This window comes from Pecten maximus, chromosome 3, assembly GCF_902652985.1.
Source record: "Pecten maximus chromosome 3, xPecMax1.1, whole genome shotgun sequence".
NCBI lineage: Eukaryota > Metazoa > Mollusca > Bivalvia > Pectinida > Pectinidae > Pecten > Pecten maximus.
The window spans coordinates 2,401,843-2,422,254 of NC_047017.1; the positions used below are offsets into that span (position 1 = coordinate 2,401,843).

At 37.9% G+C, this 20,412-nt stretch overlaps 3 protein-coding genes across 3 annotated transcripts; all 3 read left to right on the plus strand.

Moving 5' to 3' along the window:
- The first annotated feature begins 970 nt into the window (after positions 1-970).
- Positions 971-3,054, plus strand: LOC117322941. Its single transcript, XM_033877907.1, has 2 exons — positions 971-1,018; positions 2,186-3,054. The coding sequence occupies exon 2, from the start codon at positions 2,188-2,190 to the stop codon at positions 2,929-2,931; it is 744 nt and encodes a 247-aa protein (XP_033733798.1). The 5' UTR covers positions 971-1,018; positions 2,186-2,187; the 3' UTR covers positions 2,932-3,054.
- A 7,268-nt stretch (positions 3,055-10,322) lies between these two features.
- Positions 10,323-12,588, plus strand: LOC117322942. Its single transcript, XM_033877909.1, has 2 exons — positions 10,323-10,371; positions 11,599-12,588. The coding sequence occupies exon 2, from the start codon at positions 11,601-11,603 to the stop codon at positions 12,438-12,440; it is 840 nt and encodes a 279-aa protein (XP_033733800.1). The 5' UTR covers positions 10,323-10,371; positions 11,599-11,600; the 3' UTR covers positions 12,441-12,588.
- A 5,434-nt stretch (positions 12,589-18,022) lies between these two features.
- On the plus strand, positions 18,023-20,078 carry LOC117324564. The gene is made up of 2 exons (XM_033880482.1): positions 18,023-18,094; positions 19,267-20,078. Exon 2 carries the CDS (start codon positions 19,269-19,271, stop codon positions 20,076-20,078), a length of 810 nt encoding a protein of 269 aa, XP_033736373.1. The 5' UTR covers positions 18,023-18,094; positions 19,267-19,268.
- Positions 20,079-20,412: the final 334 nt, after the last annotated feature.

Genomic DNA, 20,412 nt, shown 5'->3' on the forward strand with positions numbered 1-20,412 from the left:
ACCTCGTGACGGTGCACATGTCTATATTACTTAAGGATTACTTAACATAGCATCAACGCAAAGTTCATTACTCAAATGGCGATCCCCTACAGTTCCAATTAAAATTAAGCGTGAATTCGGTTAAGACCAGAACTTATGACATTTTTTGCTTTTTCCACCTTCAACGCCCACAATGGAGGTGGGGCAAAACACCTTAGAAGCAGGGGGTAGTAGAGGAAATATGATTTAACATAAAATCGACATGATGTAGAATCCTCAATGTGCTGGTTACGAAACAAGGACGCATGTACCTGTAATGGCGCAAATTTTTTTCGGAGGCAGATTTACAAAATATCGTCCGTCTGAAACATTACCTCGTGACGGTGCACGTGTCTATATTACTAACGAGTTACTTTAATATCACTTTAGTTATTTTACATAATATTAATGCAAATTTCATAACTCAAAAGGCATTCCAGGAAAGATAGAAATTATCAGATATTTTCAAGGAAAGAAACATTGAGTGTAAAAACGCTGGAACCCATCTTTAACATTGACACGAGTAGAGTTCATGTTCGCAGTCACATTCCGCTGAAAATGAGACAACTACTCCTACAGTTGCCATTAAAGTTGAACGTGAATTCGGTTAGGACCAGAACTGATTACCTTTCTTGCTTTTCCCACCTTCAACGCCTACAACGGAGATGGGGCAAATCATCTTAGAAGCTTGTGGTAGTAGAAGAAATGTTACTTAACATAATATCGACATAACGCAGAATCCTTAATTTGCTGGATACGAAGTAAGGATGTATGTACCTGTAACAGCGCAAATTAATTGATGCTAATATGTAATTGGTATACCTGGTTAAATGTCATGCTTGTACGTCATTACGGTGATAATGATGTTAAGTACACCTAGTACGTATGTATCACCATGGTGAATAGCTATCACTTTAGTTCAGGTAAACAAAACCACAGGGCCATTGAGTGGCGCCAGCAGAGACTGACAAAGAAAGATAAGATTCCTGACCGTTTACAGGTATGTACTTGTAATGCCTTGCTATATATATATATATATATTATGATATTTAATAAGAAGAAACCAGTAATTAACATCAAATGAATTATAGCTCTTTATTATTGTGTAAGATACTTTACGGTAAATGACTGAGATTCCTGATTTGATCTTACAAAAGTAATTCACATCAAATAACTGATAACTTTTTTGTGTAAAATAATTCACCTCAAATGACTAAAATTCCCTATTTTTTTGTTTTGTTTTACAAAAGTAATGAAATATAAAATGATTAACAAATCTTTATTTCTCTGTAAAATGATTCACTTTAAATTGCTAAAATTCCTTATTAACATCTTAACAAAAGCGATTCCCTTAAAAAAACCCCAAAAAAACAACATAAAATCTTTCAGAAAAGAACGAGATTTTTCCAAAACGTTTTTATTCTAAATAGGTGTATCAAACGTTTCTTTATATAATATATCTAGCGTGTATAATAACGGTCACGTGCTGACGAGTTCTAGACTAATGGTACCATGCTGTTTCTTGATCTTTATTGATTAACGGTTCTGTTAGGGCATCATGTCATTTCCTGTTTTATTTTTATGTTTTGCGTGATGGTTCCTATACCTTTAACTGGGTGTTTTTCGGATTGTTTAAATTTTCATAATTTTGCAATTTTCGTTGAAACTGTACAATGAAGCCTACTATCAATAAATTTCATTCTCAAGGTACAAAACTGTAACAATTTTTAAAATGATTTTATCATATCTCTGGTTTTCTATCCTTGAAAACAGCTAAAAAGGGAATCTATTGAAAATAACCATAGTTTTTATTACAGTTAAATTACCATCCCCCCCCCCCCCCCCAAAAAAAAAAACCCACCAAAAAAACACGGATAAAGGTTAATCACAATGGCCTGATTAACCTGCAGTTAATATCTTTTCAATAATAATCGTACGTCATACAGGGATCATAATCTATATGTGACAAGTCCAGTTGACGGAACCCCAAATGGGCCATATGGTGTATTTCAGATTAAATAATGGAGATATAATTGCCCATGGATACATTATATGTAAATGACGCGAATATTTTCAATATATTAACTAGAGATAACTGTTTGAAAACCGAAATCTGTAGTGTATGTATATTTTAGAATATATTTTCATTGTGTTTTTTCTTCTTCAGTCATGACGGGAAGAAACCAGCCACTTATACACGTCGTTGATCTGAACAAGGAGAACAATCAGGAGACAATGCTCAGTCCAATTGATATTGGCAGTCCAGAAATCTACAGGAAGAATGGGAAACTGTATAGATTAAAGGGAGATTCAACTCGTGAACCCTGCAAGAAGATGGGGTTGCACGGATCTGTAAAAAATTCCAGTACTGAAATTGGAACAAAGCGACCTCGACCCATGACTTCAATGACTGACAAAGAGCGTTTGTGGTTCTCCGCTCAATATAAAAATAATTTCCAATCTCCAACAACACAATCATCCCCATTTCTTCCGTCTTTTTGTTACCCGATAAAGATAACATCGCAGCGAAGTCAAAAGCACGTGAAACGGTCAAAGAGTGAGACCAACATCATGACAAAAGCAGATACCTCCGACCTTTTGATTTTTGAAGAAAAATATTTAACAGATAAGCACAGCAATATTTTGAACATTGAAGAGAAAAATGACTTTACGCAAGAAAAGGTTGAAAAAGATTCTTCGGGATTGACGACACACCTTTTTGAACGTAGGAAGTCAAACGAAAGAACCGAATCTGTTAACAACGGATCGTCCTTGCATGAGTTTGAACAACAAAATAGGAAAATAAGTGAAACAGAATATGCAATTTACGACTCAAGCACCAGTGGTCCACGAATTGTCAGGATGAAACACGATATAAACTTTACGTCCATCGACGTTAACAGACGACAATGAGGAGCGAAGTGTTCATGGATCGTGGATTTCAGGATGTTGATCTGTCTTTGGACCCAAAAACACTTAACCTGTCTTTAGATGATGTTGATGGTTATGCATAAATAAAAACATATGTAAGATCAATATTGTTTTCCCCATTTTTATGGTTAGCATTTATAACTATGAAATTCGCTGGTGATATAATTTCGTTTATTACATGGTTTTGAAAAATCCCGACAAAATATTTATGATTCTTTATCTGTTGTGGTATGTAAACGAGATATCCAAACTATTTTAATGTATTGCTATAATCAAACTTAATGCTCATCCACACATATACTTTATTTCTATATACATAGAATGTTTTAGCTTTGGTAGGGAAATGCCACCCAGCAAACTTTATAAGAGACAACAACCTATCGTCGTTTCGAAGTGTTTTATCGACATCTCATAAAATATATTAATCTCCAAATAATTCACAATCCGATAATATTCTTGTTTTTGGCGTCGTTTGAACACGGTATATTACCTTTTTCAAATAGACCTGAAAACCACAATCAAGTATCAAAATACCAAATGCATGATCATGTCTGCTGTTCGGATTGTTAAGGGTCTAGACTTTTAACTGGTAATTATAGAGACGTTTACAAGTGGGTCCGTCACATATTCTATAAGACCCTGGTTAGTGACTAACTTACAGATACAAATATTTACAAAAAATGGCTTTGATTTGGTAGCGTTTAACATAGATATATCTGACAGTTGTGGCCTTAAATATTGATAAGTGCTGCTATCTTTCATATAGCTTATATATAAATATACGACAGTCCTAGACCTATGATGGCTGACTCATAATCATGGCTAGGTGCCGGACTTTTGTTACACCGCCAACTACCTTGAAGTCGCTGACATGACCGCTGACTACGTTGTAGTATCTGACCTGACCACTGACTACATTGTAGTGTCTGACCTGACCACTGACTACATTGTAGTGTCTGACCTGACCACTGACTACATTGTAGTGTCTGACCGGACCACTGACTACATTGTAGTGTCTGACCTGACCACTGACTACGTTGTAGTGTTTGACCTGACAGCTGACTACATTGTAATGTCTGACCTGACCACTGACTACATTGTTGTGTCTGACCTGACCACTGACTACATTGTAGTGTCTGACCTGACCGCTGACTACATTGTAGTGTCTGACCTTACCGCTGACTACATTGTAGTGTCTGACCTGACCGCTGACTACGTTGTAGTGTTTGACCTGACCGCTGACTACATTGTAGTGTCTGACCTTACCGCTGACTACATTGTAGTGTCTGACCTGACCGCTGACTACCTTGTAGTGTCTGACCTGACCACTGACTACATTGTAGTGTCTGACCTGACCGCTGACTACATTGTAGTGTCTGACCTGACCACTGTCTATATTGTAGTGTCTGACCTGACCGCTGACTACATTGTAATTTGACCTGACCGCGACTACTTGTAGTTTTGCCCTGACCAGATACCTGGGTCGGGACCTGCCCACTGACATATTGTATGTTGACCGCCCCTACTCTTTGTATGTTGCCCAAACCCCGACTCTTTGTAGTGTCTGCCCTGACCGTGACACCTTAGTTCTGCCTAACCGCCGACTACGTTGTAGTGTCTGCCTACCGCTACTAAATTTATTTCTGCCCTGACCGCTGCTAATTGTTTTTTTTGACCTGACCACTGTCATTGTTTTTCCTGCCCTTTCCGTGACTACATTGTATTTGGGACCGACCGCTCATACTTGGTGTCTGACCTGACCGCTGACTTTTTGTATGCCCCTGCCCTGACCACGACTCGTTGGTGTCTGACCTGACCGCTGACTACATTGTAGTGTCTGACCTGACCGCTGACTACATTGTAGTGTCTGACCTGACCACTGACTACATTGTAGTGTCTGACCTGACCGCTGACTACATTGTAGTGTCTGACCTGACCACTGACTACATTGTAGTGTCTGACCTGACCACTGACTACATTGTAGTGTCTGACCTGACCGCTGACTACATTGTAGTGTCTGACCTGACCGCTGACTACATTGTAGTGTCTGACCTGACCGCTGACTACATTGTAGTGTCTGACCTGACCGCTGACTACATTGTAGTGTCTGACCTGACCACTGACTACATTGTAGTGTCTGACCTGACCACTGACTACATTGTAGTGTCTGACCTGACCGCTGACTACCTTGTAGTGTCTGACCTGACCACTGACTACATTGTAGTGTCTGACCTGACCACTGACTACATTGTAGTGTCTGACCTGACCACTGACTACATTGTAGTGTCTGACCTGACCACTGACTACATTGTAGTGTCTGACCTGACCGCTGACTACATTGTAGTGTCTGACCTGACCACTGACTACATTGTAGTGTCTGACCTGACCACTGACTACATTGTAGTGTCTGACCTGACCACTGACTACATTGTAGTGTCTGACCTGACCAGCTGACTACATTGTAGTGTCTGACCTGACCACTGACTACATTGTAGTGTCTGACCTGACCACTGACTACATTGTAGTGTCTGACCTGACCACTGACTACATTGTAGTGTCTGACCTGACCACTGACTACATTGTAGTGTCTGACCTGACCACTGACTACATTGTAGTGTCTGACCTGACCAGCTGACTACATTGTAGTGTCTGACCTGACCGCTGACTACATTGTAGTGTCTGACCTGACCACTGACTACATTGTAGTGTCTGACCTGACCGCTGACTACCTTGTAGTGTCTGACCTGACCACTGACTACATTGTAGTGTCTGACCTGACCGCTGACTACATTGTAGTGTCTGACCTGACCGCTGACTACATTGTAGTGTCTGACCTGACCACTGACTACATTGTAGTGTCTGACCTGACCGCTGACTACATTGTAGTGTCTGACCTGACCGCTGACTACATTGTAGTGTCTGACCTGACCACTGACTACATTGTAGTGTCTGACCTGACCACTGACTACATTGTAGTGTCTGACCTGACCACTGACTACATTGTAGTGTCTGACCTGACCGCTGACTACATTGTAGTGTCTGACCTGACCACTGACTACATTGTAGTGTCTGACCTGACCACTGACTACATTGTAGTGTCTGACCTGACCACTGACTACATTGTAGTGTCTGACCTGACCACTGACTACATTGTAGTGTCTGACCTGACCACTGACTACATTGTAGTGTCTGACCTGACCACTGACTACATTGTAGTGTCTGACCTGACCACTGACTACATTGTAGTGTCTGACCTGACCACTGACTACATTGTAGTGTCTGACCTGACCACTGACTACATTGTAGTGTCTGACCTGACCACTGACTACATTGTAATGTCTGACCTGACCACTGACTACATTGTAGTGTCTGACCTGACCGCTCACTACGTTGTAGTGTCTGACCTGACCGCTCACTACATTGTTGTGTCTGACCTGACCACTGACTACATTGTAGTGTCTGACCTGACCACTGACTACATTGTAATGTCTGACCTGACCGCTGACTACATTGTAGTGTCTGACCTGACCACTGACTACATTGTAGTGTCTGACCTGACCGCTCACTACGTTGTAGTGTCTGACCTGACCGCTCACTATATTGTTGTGTCTGACCTGACCACTGACTACATTGTAGTGTCTGACCTGACCACTGACTACATTGTAGTGTCTGACCTGACCGCTGACTACCTTGTAGTGTCTGACCTGACCACTGACTACATTGTAGTGTCTGACCTGACCACTGACTACCTTGTAGTGTCTGACCTGACCACTGACTACATTGTAGTGTCTGACCTGACCACTGACTACATTGTAGTGTCTGACCTGACCACTGACTACATTGTAGTATCTGACCTGACCACTGACTACATTGTAGTGTCTGACCTGACCACTGACTACATTGTAGTGTCTGACCTGACCACTGACTACATTGTAGTGTCTGACCTGACCGCTGACTACATTGTAGTGTCTGACCTGACCACTGACTACATTGTAGTGTCTGACCTGACCACTGACTACATTGTAGTGTCTGACCTGACCGCTGACTACATTGTAGTGTCTGACCTGACCGCTGACTACATTGTAGTGTCTGACCTGACCACTGACTACATTGTAGTATCTGACCTGACCACTGACTACATTGTAGTGTCTGACCTGACCGCTGACTACATTGTAGTGTCTGACCTGACCACTGACTACATTGTACTGTCTGACCTGACCGCTGACTACATTGTAGTGTCTGACCTGACCACTGACTACATTGTAGTGTCTGACCTGACCACTGACTACATTGTAGTGTCTGACCTGACCACTGACTACATTGTAGTGTCTGACCTGACCACTGACTACATTGTAGTTTCTGACCTGACCACTGACTACATTGTAGTGTCTGACCTGACCGCTGACTACATTGTAGTGTCTGACCTGACCGCTGACTACATTGTAGTGTCTGACCTGACCGCTGACTACATTGACGTCGCTGATCTTTTATCAGTCTCTGCTAAGCACTCTTTGCGATAGAACGTTGTAAAAGGATCAAGACGACCGTAATCACATCTATTTCTCTACCTAACAACATTTTCTTGTCACCAGTCTTGTAGGTTGAAGTCGGACTGACTGTCGTTCGTCTCAACCGGCTCCATTACCCTCCAAGTTTGACCACCTGACTCAATCAAACGTTTGGCATGCATAGTTAACTTACTTAACCAAGCGTTCGGGAAATGAACGAGATTAACTGATAGCCCGAATGATCGTTTTGCAGGTCTCCATAATTTTTGCAAACAATATCGAAACAATGTGATATCCTGCAAACCACGATGAATACTGGGACAGAGAATGGTAGGAAATACAATTTCCAGCGAAATTTACCGTTTGTAATGTTTATTTTTTGAAATTCTGTGTCATTTTTTTTGGCTGAATATATACATATGTATTTTGTTCTCGATTATTTTTGGCGTTATGATTATTCCACATCAACTCTGAACATTAGAGAACGTGAATCGTTTGTTGTCTATATAAATAACAATTTTTGTGACGAAGTAATGTGATAAATTTATCTTCACCGTTACCCCTTTTTTAAAGAAAATCATTGTCAGTGCTTTAGTAGCTTCATTCTTTGAGGAAGTTCAATTTACAAAAATAGAAAAGAACACAATATCTCGGACAAGTTATAGTTTCAGGGTTTCCTGGTAAGGGTCAGGGTGAAGGTCACCGTTACCATTCCCAGTGTTCTATTCGCTTCATTTCTTGAAAGATTTTAATCAAACTTCACACAAATATAAATGACCATTATATCTTAGACAAGTTTTATTTCAGGGTTGCCAGGTCAAGGTCACTGTAACTAATTTAAAGAAATTCATTTGTAATCCCTCTAGCGGCTTTATTCCTTGGGAGGTTGTGATCAAACTTCACTTAAACATAAAGGAACTTTATACCTTTGACAAATTTGAGTTTCAAGGTTGTTTGGTAAGAGACACTTTTACTATGTTTAGAAAATCCTAAATTTCACACAAATAAAATGAACCATAATGAGTCGGACAATTTCGAATAGAGGGGTTGTCGGGTCCATATCAAGGTCAAGGACATTGTAATTATTTCTAGAAATATGTCTGATGCTAGATACCTTAAGTTTCAAACAAGGGAAATATTTGTTTTGAGCAGGTTTATCAAAACATTTAAGGGCTGGTGGCCAGTCTATATAATGTCCTTTGGAGACAGATTTCTAAAAACTTATCCGCCCGAAACATCATGAAGAAATCCACAATTACCTCTTGACAGTGTACGTGCCTATATTACTTACGAGTAACGAATTCGGTTAGGACCAGAACTGATCACATTCAACGCCTTCAATGGAGTTGGGTCAAAACACCTTAGAAGCAGGTGGCAGTAGAGGAGATATGATTTAACATAACATTGCATCAAACTTCACACAAATACAATGAACCATAATGAGTGGAAGTTCGAATGGAAGCGTTCTCGGGTCAATATCTAGTTAAAGGACATTATTATTATTTCAGAAATGTTTCAAACTAAGGGAGATAATCTAATTTTGGAATTTTGTGATGCACGGTTTAACGAAAGACTTAGGGCCTGGTGACCAGCCTATACAAAGTCCTTTGAAGGCAGATTTATAAAATCTCGTTCGTCCTTGACGGTGTAAGTGTCTAAATTGCGCAAGAGATTACAAAGTATTAGCACAAATTTCATAGCTCAAAAGGTAATCCAGGGAAGATCTGAGAAATTATCAGATATTATCACGGGAAGAAAAATTAAACGTAGAAACGCTGGAACCCATCTTAAAACATGAACACGAGTAGAATGCACCTGCCTAGTCACATTGTTTTGACAACAGTTCAAGTACGCCCTTCCGTTCCAATTATCAGATATTATCACGGGTAGAAAAATTAAACGTAGAAACGCTGGAACCCATCTTAAAACATGAACACGAGTAGAATGCACCTGCCTAGTCACATTGTTTTGACAACAGTTCAAGTACGCCCTTCCGTTCCAATTAAGATTGAACGTGAATTCGGTTAGGACCAGAACTTTCTTGGTTTTTTCACCTTCAACGTCCAAAATGGAGGTGGGACAAAACACCTTAGAAGCAGGTAAAAGTAGAGGAAATATCATTTAACATTGCATCGACCTGATGTAGAATCATTAATGTGCTGGATACGAATTAAGGACGCGTTAACCTGTAACGGCGCAAAATTCTTAATATCTTCAGTCCGAAACATCATAAAGGAATCCATAATTACCTCGTGACTGTGCATGTGGCTATATTACTAACGAGTTACTTTGGTATCACGTTAGTTATTTTACATAATATTAAAGCAAAGTTCATAACGCAAAAGGCATTCCAGGAAAGATAGAAATTATCAGATATTTTCAAGGAAAGAAACATTGAGTGTAAAAACGCTGGAAACCATCTTTAACATGGACACGAGTAGTTCTTGTGCCCAGTCACATTACGCTGACAATGATACAACTTCCCCCTTACAGTTCCAATTAAAATTAAAATTGGATTCGGTTACGAACAGAACTTATGACCTTTCTTGCTTTTCCCACTTTCAACGCCTACATATGAGGTGGAGTAAATCATCTTAGAAGCAAGTGGTAGAAGAGAAATGTTACTATACATTACATCGGCATGACGTAGAATCCTTAATTTGCTAGATACGTAGTAAGGATGAATGTATATGTAACAGCGCAAATTAATTGAGGCTACCATTTGATTGGTATACCTGGTTAAATGTCATGCTTGTACGTCATCACAGTGATAATGATGTTAAGTATACACCTAGTACGTATGTATCACCATGGTGAACAGCTATCAATTCATTTCATGTAAACAAAACTGCAGGCCATTGAGTACCGCCAGCAGAGACTGACAAAGAGAGATAAGATTCCTGACCGTTTACAGGTATGTACTTGTAATGCCTTGCTATATATATATATTATGATATTTAATAAGAAGAAACCAGTGATTAGCATCAAATGAATTATAGCTCTTTATTATTGTGTAAGATACTTTACGGTAAATGACTGAGATTCCGGATTTGATCTAAGCAAAAGTAATTCACATAAAATAACTTTTTTGTGTAAAGTATTTCACCTCAAATGACTAAAATTCCCTATTCTTATTTTGTTTTACAAAAGTAATGAAATATAAAATGATTTACAAATCTTTATTTCTCTGTAAAATGATTCACTTTAAATTGCTAAAATTCCTTATTAACATCTTAACAAAAGCAATTCCCTTAAAAAAAATAAAAAAATAAATGTCTTATATTGAAAAAGTTATTCGAAAGAAATGACTAAAATTCTATACTTTTATATAAAAACTTAAATTTTTAAACATGCCGTTAAGTTTTCTTTCAGTTAAGAGTGAGGTTTTCCATAATGTTTATATTCTGAAAAGGTGTGTTAAACGTTTCTTTATATAATGTATCTAGCTTGTATATTAACGGTCACGTGCTAACGCGTCCTAGACTAATGGTACCATGCATGCTGTTTATTTATTCATTGATTAACGGTTCTGTCAAGGCGTCATATCATTTCCTGTGTTTTCTATGTTTTGCTCGGTGATTCCTTTACCTGTAACTGGGTGTTTTTTCCGATTGTTCCAATTTTCACACTTTTGGAATTATCGTTAAAACTGTCAAAGGAAGCCTACTATCAAAAGATTCAATATCAATGTACAAAAATGTAACTAATTTTTAAATGATTATATCATATCTCGGTGTTTCCATCTTTGAAAACAGCTGAAAAGTGAATCCATTGAAAATGCCATAGTTTTGTGCATTATCTGCTAACGAAGTATCATTTTTTACATAGTAAAATGAACCCCCTACCCCAACCCATACTCTCGCAACAACAACAAAACAAAAACAAATAAACAATAACGGAGAAAGTAAATCATAATGGCCTGTTTAATATGTTGTTAATATCTTTTCAATAATGATCTTACGTCATATTGCGGAACCTCAACTTGATCACATGATGTATTTCAGATTAACTAATGGAGATACAATTGCCTATGAATACATAACATATTTATGTAAATGATTCGACTATAACAGTATGGAAACTTCAACTTGCAGTATATGTCTATTTTAGATTAGATTTTCATTGTGTTTTTCTTCTTCAGTCATGACGAGAAGAAACCGGCCATTTATACACGTCGTTGATCTAAACAAGGAGAACATTCAGGAGACAATGCTCAATCCAATTGATATTGGCAGTCCAGAAATCTACAGGAAGAATGGGAAACTGTATAGATTAAAGGGGAATTCAACTCGTGAACCCTGCAAGAAGATGGGGTTGCACGGATCTGTAAAAAATTCCAGTACTGAAATTGGAACAAAGCGACCTCGACCCTTGACTTCAATGACTGACAAAGAGCGTTTGTGGTTCTCCGCTCAATATAAAAATAATTTCCAATCTCCAACAACACAATCATCCCCATTTCTTCCGTCTTTTTGTTACCCGATAAAGATAACATCGCAGCGAAGTCAAAAGCACGTGAAACGGTCAAAGAGTGAGACCAACATCATGACAAAAGCAGATACCTCCGACCTTTTGATTTTTGAAGAAAAATATTTAACGAATAAGCACATCAATATTATGAACATTGAAGGGAAAAATGACTTTATGACAGAAAAGAATGCAAAAGATTCCTCGGGATTGAAGACACACCTTTTTGAACGTAGGAAGTCAAATGAAAGAACCGAATCTGTTAACACTGAATCGTCTGTGGATGAGTTTGAACAACAAAATAGGAAAATAAGTGAAACAGAATATGCAATTTACGACTCGAGTAACAGTGGCCCACGAATTGTCAGGATGAAACACGATATAAACTTTACGTCCTCGAAGTTAACAGACGACAATGAGGGCGAAGTGTTCATGGATCGTGGATTTCAGGATGTTGATTTGTCTTTGGACCCAAGAACACTAAACCTGTCTTTAGATGATGTTGGTGTTTATTGAATACATAAATAAAAACATATGTAAGATCAATATGTTGTTTCCCCTTTTCTCATAGTAAGCATTTAAAACTATGTAATTTACTGGTGATAATATTTGGTTTATAACATGGTTTTAAAAAATTAACGAAATAAAACCCCGACAAAATATTGATGAATTTTATCTGTTGTGGTATGTACACGAGATATCCAGACTATTTTAATTTACTGCTATAATCAAAGTAAATGCTCAACCACAAGTTCTCTTTTATCTCTATATGCATGAAATGTTAGAGCTCTTGTAGGGAAATGGCACCCATCAATCTAGGTACTAGACAATACCCTATTGTCCTTTTGACCTGTTTTCCTGGGCATTGAAAAATATATACAGTGGAACTTCGTTAACTCGAAGTCGACGGGACCACGAAAAAACTTCGAGTTATCCGAGTGTTCGAATTAAGCGAGTTATCGTTTTTGGTGAAAAGTTTGTTCAATATTTGTCAACATTATATAATCATTATAACTTCGCTCTGTCGCTCAGTAGTTTAGTGTGAAGACTGGTCAATACATGTAAATATATATGTAATGTTTCGTTATGTCACTTGTAATTTGGTGTAGTTTTGCCGATATACAGTCACGATAAAGTTTCTTTCACTTAGTCACTTCAATAACGATCTGATGTGCAAGTCATGTTTGCAAAAGGTAAACGATAAAACGGAACACGACAAAATAACAAGTTATTAATGTCAAAACAAATAACCGTTTAAGTTTAACACAGATTGCATACAAAACGTAACAGAACCATTACCTTTTATTGGACATATATAAAATACTGTTTGATCGGCCTACTTACTTTTTATTGATAACCACGCCATTTCCATGTGTATTAGCACCGGAAGTTGGGCTGCGCATGTGCGTATAAAATGTTACTGTAACTGAGTTGGCGTTTTATCCGATTTAATAGACAGCACTGACCGTTACAGTTGTACTCTGAACACCTCGGCAGTAATTACGCTATTGTTTCAGCAGTTTAAAGATTTAATAGGCGCCGGGGACTGTGTCATTTCTACACCTGTAAAAACATCAGCCGGGTAGATCTACCGGTGTGTCAGAGATTAGTTCCGCTTGAGCGAACGGGTAGATGAGTTGTTGACTATCGTGTGTACTGATATCGGCGACCGCCTTGGGAAATTACCTGATGTAAGTAAAGCAGTACTTTTTATCACCAAGACTTGTTGTTATAAGATTCAACCGACAATTTCTTTTATGAATTTATGAAACACTTATAATAGCATGTAGGTTAGTAGTGCCGATATGTTCAGTATTACAAACGGAATTTAGCTCTTAAAAAATGTCGGCGTTTGCCACCGATCGACGAAAATTATACTTCGAGTTATTCGAACATTTCAAGTAGGATTTTTATTGTTGGGACCAAATTTTTACTTCGTATTATCCGAGTTTTTCGAGTTATCCGAATTCGAATTTTCCGAGTTTTTTTACTAAGATAAAGAGAGAATTCGGCCGGGACCGGCGAGGTACTTCGAGTTAAGCGGGGTATTCGAGTTATCCGAGTTCGAGTTAACGAAGTTCCACTGTATATTAACCTCCAAATAATTCATATTCCGAGAAGATTCTCCATGCCTGGTGTTCGAATGGTTAATGTACCGGATCTTTAACTGGTCATTATAGGGACGTTTACAAATGGGTCCGTAACACATATTCTATAACATCCTGGTTAGTGACTAACTTACAGATGCAAATATTTACAACAAAATGGCTTTGATTTGGTAGCGTTTAACATAGATTGGAACCTACAGCAACACATTTAATAGTTATATAATAAAAACCTCCAAATGTATACATAGATCTATCTGTCAGTTGTTGCTCCAAATATTGATTGGTACTGATCCTTTCATATAGCTTATATATAAAAATACGACAGTCCTAGGCCTATGATGACTGACTCATAATTATGGCTAGGTGCCTGTCTATTTGTGACACCGCCATCTACCTTAAAGTCGCTGACCTGACCGCCGACTACATTCTAGTCATAAACCTGACCGCCGACTACATTGTAGTCGCTGAACTGATGGCCGACTACATTCTAGTCATAAACCTGACCGCCGACTACATTGTAGTCGCTGAACTGATGGCCGACAACATTCTAGTCATAAACCTGACCGCCGACTACATTATTGTCGCTAACCAGACCGCCGACTAAATTATTATCGCTGACCTTACTGCCAACTACACTGTAGTCGCTGAACTGATGGCCGCTACATTGTAGTCATTGACCTGACAGCCGACTACCTCGTCTTCGCTGACCTGACCGCCGATCACTTTGTAGTCATTGACCTGACCGCCGACCACTTTGTAGTCATTGACCTGACCGCCGACGACATTGTAGTGTCTGACCTGACCGCCGACTACATTGTCGTTGAGGTGACCGCTGACTACATTGACGTCGCTGAACTTTTATCAGTCTCTGCCAAACACTCTTTGCGATAGAACAGTAAAACACGGTTATAACGAATTCCAGGGGACCAACTGAATCAGTTCGTTATATTGATAGTTCGTATTACGTGAATTACGAATTTTATTGTTTTTTCCTAAAAACTTCGCTGTATGAAAATAAAATTACAAGCATGTACAAATTAAAAGCGATTCAATTATTTTAAGTCAGTTATAATTTTCTGCCGAAACTTTTCGTGTGAGGCAAGTGTGTACAAAGCACTAATAACATCTGACATATCATTTTGGGACTCCAAAAAATGGCTTATCTCGTGTAAATATTCAATCACCGTAGCACCACTGATTACGGAATGTTCCTCCTTTGTCTCTATTTTCTCCTCGTCTTCACTGTCCAAAACCTTCATAACGTCTTTTACAACATCTGCATCAATACTGACGAAATCGGTCGCGGTGACCTTTACCCCGGAAGTCTCGTTTTCACTAGCTCTCAATCGCTTGATGATAATTGCCATTGCGAAACATACATGTACTGTGCACACACTAATAAGACATCTAAGAGTGAATTAACAACTTGACATAAACATCGACAAAACAACTCACTTAATTCAGAGGTCATCGAAAACATAACTCGCCGATTCAATAGCCGAACAAATATATACCCTGAAACGTGCCCTTGGGTGCCTATCGAAAACACCGTCGTGATCACCAGGGCATGACTCCGACTTCGGAGATGGGTTCGTACTATAGTGTTAAAATAACATGGAATTTCAGCCGACGGGACCGCTAAATTGGTTCGTTAAAGACAATATTTCGCTATGTGAAATTCGCAATATAATTATAGAATTACATAGAAGTAAGAGGGAGAAAAGCTGGGGAATCGGAATCAGTTCGCAATATCCATAAAATCGCTATAAGCGTGTTCGTACTAAACGTGTTTTACTGTAATAGGATCAAGAAGACCATAATCACATCTATCTCTCTACCTAACAACATTTTCTTGTCACCAGTCTTGTGGGTTGAAGTCGGACTGACTGTCGTTCGTCTCAACCGGCTTTAATACCCTCCAAGTTTGACCACCTGACTCATTCAAACGTTTGGCATGCATAGGTAACTTACTTAACCAAGCGTGCGGGAAATGTACGAGATTAACTGATAGCCCGAATGATGTTTTTGCAGGTCTCCATACTTTTTGCAAACAAAATCGAAAAATGTGATATTCTGCAAACCACGATGAATGCTGGGACAGGGAATAGTAAGACATACAAATTCCAGCGAAACAGACCGTTTTTAATGTTGATTTTTTGAAATTCTGTGTCATTATTTCATTGGTTGAATATATACATATATATTTTGTTCTCGATTATTTTTGGCGTTATGATTATTCCACATCACTTCAGAACATTAGAGAACGTGAATCGTGTGTTGTCTATATAAATAACAATTTTTGCGACGAAGTAATGATATAAAATTATCTTCACCGTTACCTTTTTTAAAGAAAATCATTGTCAGCGCTCTACGCTCTAGTAGCTTCATTCTTTGAGGGATTTCGATCAAACTTCACACAAAAAGAAAGGGCCATAATATATCGGACAAGTTAAACTATTTTTTTTTTTAGAAAATCATTGTCATTGCTTTATTAGCTTCATTCCTTGAAAGATTTTGATAAAACTTCACACATATATAAAGGACTATTATATCTTGGACAAATTTAACTTCAGGGTTGTCGGATCAGGGTCACTGTTAATAATTTAAAGAAAATCGTTTGCCATTCCTCTAGCGGCTGTATGCCTTGGAGGGTTTTGATAAAACTTCACCTTAATATAAAGAAACTTTTTACCTTTGACAAGATTGAATTTCAGGGTTGTCGGGTCAAGGTCACTGTTTTGAAAATCCTTTGCAAACAGCTTGGGGGATTTTGATAAAATTTCACACAAATACAATGTACCATAATGAGTATAACACGTTCGAATAGAAGGGGTTGTCGGGCAATATCAAGGTCAAGGAAATTGCTGCTATTTTTAGAAATATGTCTGATTCAAGATACCCTAAGTTTCAAACTAGGGGGAAAGAATCTAGGTTTTGAATTTTATTGAAAAACTTAGGGGCTGGTGGCCAGTCTATATTATGTCCTTTGAAGGCAGATTTATAAAAACTTGTTCGTCCGAACCATCATAAAGGAATCTAATATTACCTCGTGACGGTGCACATGTCTATATTACTTAAGGATTACTTAACATAGCATCAACGCAAAGTTCATTACTCACATGGCGATCCCCTACAGTTCCAATTAAAATTAAGCGTGAATTCGGTTAAGACCAGAACTTATGACATTTTTTGCTTTTTCCACCTTCAACGCCCACAATGGAGGTGGGGCAAAACACCTTAGAAGCAGGGGGTAGTAGAGGAAATATGATTTAACATAAAATCGACATGATGTAGAATCCTCAATGTGCTGGTTACGAAACAAGGACGCATGTACCTGTAATGGCGCAAATTTTTTTCGGAGGCAGATTTACAAAATATCGTCCGTCTGAAACATAACCTCGTGACGGTGCACGTGTCTATATTACTAACGAGTTACTTTAATATCACTTTAGTTATTTTACATAATATTAATGCAAATTTCATAACTCAAAAGGCATTCCAGGAAAGATAGAAATTATCAGATATTTTCAAGGAAAGAGACATTGAGTGTAAAAACGCTGGAACCCATCTTTAACATTGACACGAGTAGAGTTCATGTTCGCAGTCACATTCCGCTGAAAATGAGACAACTACTCCTACAGTTGCCATTAAAGTTGAACGTGAATTCGGTTAGGACCAGAACTGATGACCTTTCTTGCTTTTTCCACCTTCAACGTCGACAACGGAGGTGGGGCAAATCATCTTAGAAGCTTGTGGTAGTAGAAGAAATGTTACTTAACATAATATCGACATAACGCAGAATCCTTAATTTGCTGGATACGAAGTAAGGATGTATGTACCTGTAACAGCGCAAATTAATTGAGGCTAATATGTAATTGGAATTCCAGGTAAAATGTCATGCTTGTACGTCATTACGGTGATAATGATGTTAAGTACACCTAGTACGTATGTATCACCATGGTGAATAGCTATCACTTTAGTTCAGGTAAACAAAACCACAGGGCCATTGAGTGCCGCCAGCAGAGACTGACAAAGAGAGATAAGATTCCTGACCGTTTACAGGTATGTACTTGTAATGCCTTGCTATATATATATATATATTATGATATTTAATAAGAAGAAACCAGTAATTAACATCAAATGAATTATAGCTCTTTATTATTGTGTAAGATACTTTACGGTAAATGACTGAGATTCCTGATTTGATCTTACAAAAGTAATTCACATCAAATAACTGATAACTTTTTTGTGTAAAATAATTCACCTCAAATGACTAAAATTCCCTATTTTTTATTTTTTTTTTACAAAAGTAATGAAATATAAAATGATTTACAAATCTTTATTTCTTTGTAAAATGATTCGCTTTAAATTACTAAAATTCCTTATTAACATCTTAACAAAAGCAATTCCCTTAAAAAAAAAACAAAAAAAAACAACATAACATGTCGTGAAGTTTTCTTTCAGAAAAGAACGAGATTTTTCCAAAACGTTTTTATTCTGAATAGGTATATCAAACGTTTCTTTATATAATATATTTAGCGTGTATAATAACGGTCACGTGCTGACAAGTTCTAGACTAATGGTACCATGCTGTTTCTTGATTTTATTGATTAACGGTTCTGTGAGGGCATCATGTCATTTCCTGTTTTATTTTTATGTTTTGCGTGATGGTTGCTATACTTGTAACTGGGTGTTTTTCCGATTGTTCCAATTTTCACACTTTTGGAATTTTCGTTAAAATTGTCAAAGGAAGCCTACTATCAAAAGATTTCAATATCAATGTACAAAAATGTAACTAATTTTTAAATGATTTTATCATATCTCGGTGTTTCTATCTTTGAAAACAGCTGAAAAGTGAATCCATTGAAAATAACCATAGTTTTGTACGTTATCTACTAACAAAGTATCATGCTTTACATTGTACAATTAACCCCCTACCCCAACCCATACTCTCGCAAAGAACAACAAAAACAAACAAACAAACAAAAACGTATAAAGTAAATTACAAGGGCCTGTTTAATATGTTGTTAATATCTTTTCAATAATGATCTTACGTCATATTGCGGAACCTCAACTTGATCACATGATGTATTTCAGATTAACTAATGGAGATACAATTGCCTATGAATACATAACATATTTATGTAAATGATTCGACTATAACAGTATGGAAACTTCAACTTGCAGTATATGTCTATTAAATTATATTTTCATTGCGTTTTCTTCTTCTTCAGTCATGACGAGAAGAAACCGGCCATTTATACACGTCGTTGATCTGAACAAGGAGAATAATAAGGAGACAATGCTCAATCCAATTGATATTGACAGTCCAGAAAACTACAGGAAGAATGGGAAACTGTATAGATTAAAGAGTGGTTCAACTTGTGAATCCTGCAAGAAGATGGGGTTGCACGGATCTGTAAACAATTCCAACCCTGAAATTGGAACAAAGCGACCTCGACGTTTGTGGTATTCCGCTTACGACAAAAATAGTTTCCAATCTCAAACAATACAATCATCCCCATTTCTTCCGTCTTTTTGCTACCCGATAAAAATAACATCGCAGCGAGGTCAAAAGCACGTGAAACGGTCCAAGAGTGAGACTAACATTATGACAAAAGCAGATACCTCAGACTGTTTGATTTTTGAAGAAAAATATTTAACGGATAGGCACAGCAATATTATGAACATTGAAGGGAAAAATGACTTTACGCCAGAAAAGAATGCAAAAGATTCTTCGGGATTTAAGACACACCTTTTTGAACGTAGGAAGTCAAACGAAAGAACCGAACCTGTTACAAATGAGTCGTCTGTGGATGAGTGTGAACAAAATAGGAAGCTAAGTGAAACAGAATATGCAATTTACGACTCGAGTAACAGTGGCCCACGAATAGTCAGGATGAAACACGATATAAACTTTATGTCCTCGACGTTAACAGACGACAATGAGGGCGAAGTGTTCATGGATCGTGGATTTCAGGATGTTGATTTGTCTTTGGACCCCAAAACACTTAACCTGTCATTAGATGATGTCGGTGTCTATTGAATACATTAATAAAAACATGTAAGATCAATATTGTGTTGCCCTTTTTTTTCAAAGAAAGCATTTGAAAATATGAAATTCGCTGGTGAAATTAGTTCGTTTATATCATGGTTTTGAAAAATCCACGAAAGACAAATGTTCATGAATTGTTATCTGTTGTGGTATGTACACGAGATATCCAAACTGTTTCAATGTACTGCTATAATCAAACTAAATGCTCATCCACACATACTTTTTATCTCTATATGCATGGAATGTTATAGCTTTGGTAGGGAAATGCCACTCAACAATCTTGGTGCTAGACAATACCCTATTGTCATTTTGTCGTGTTTTGCTG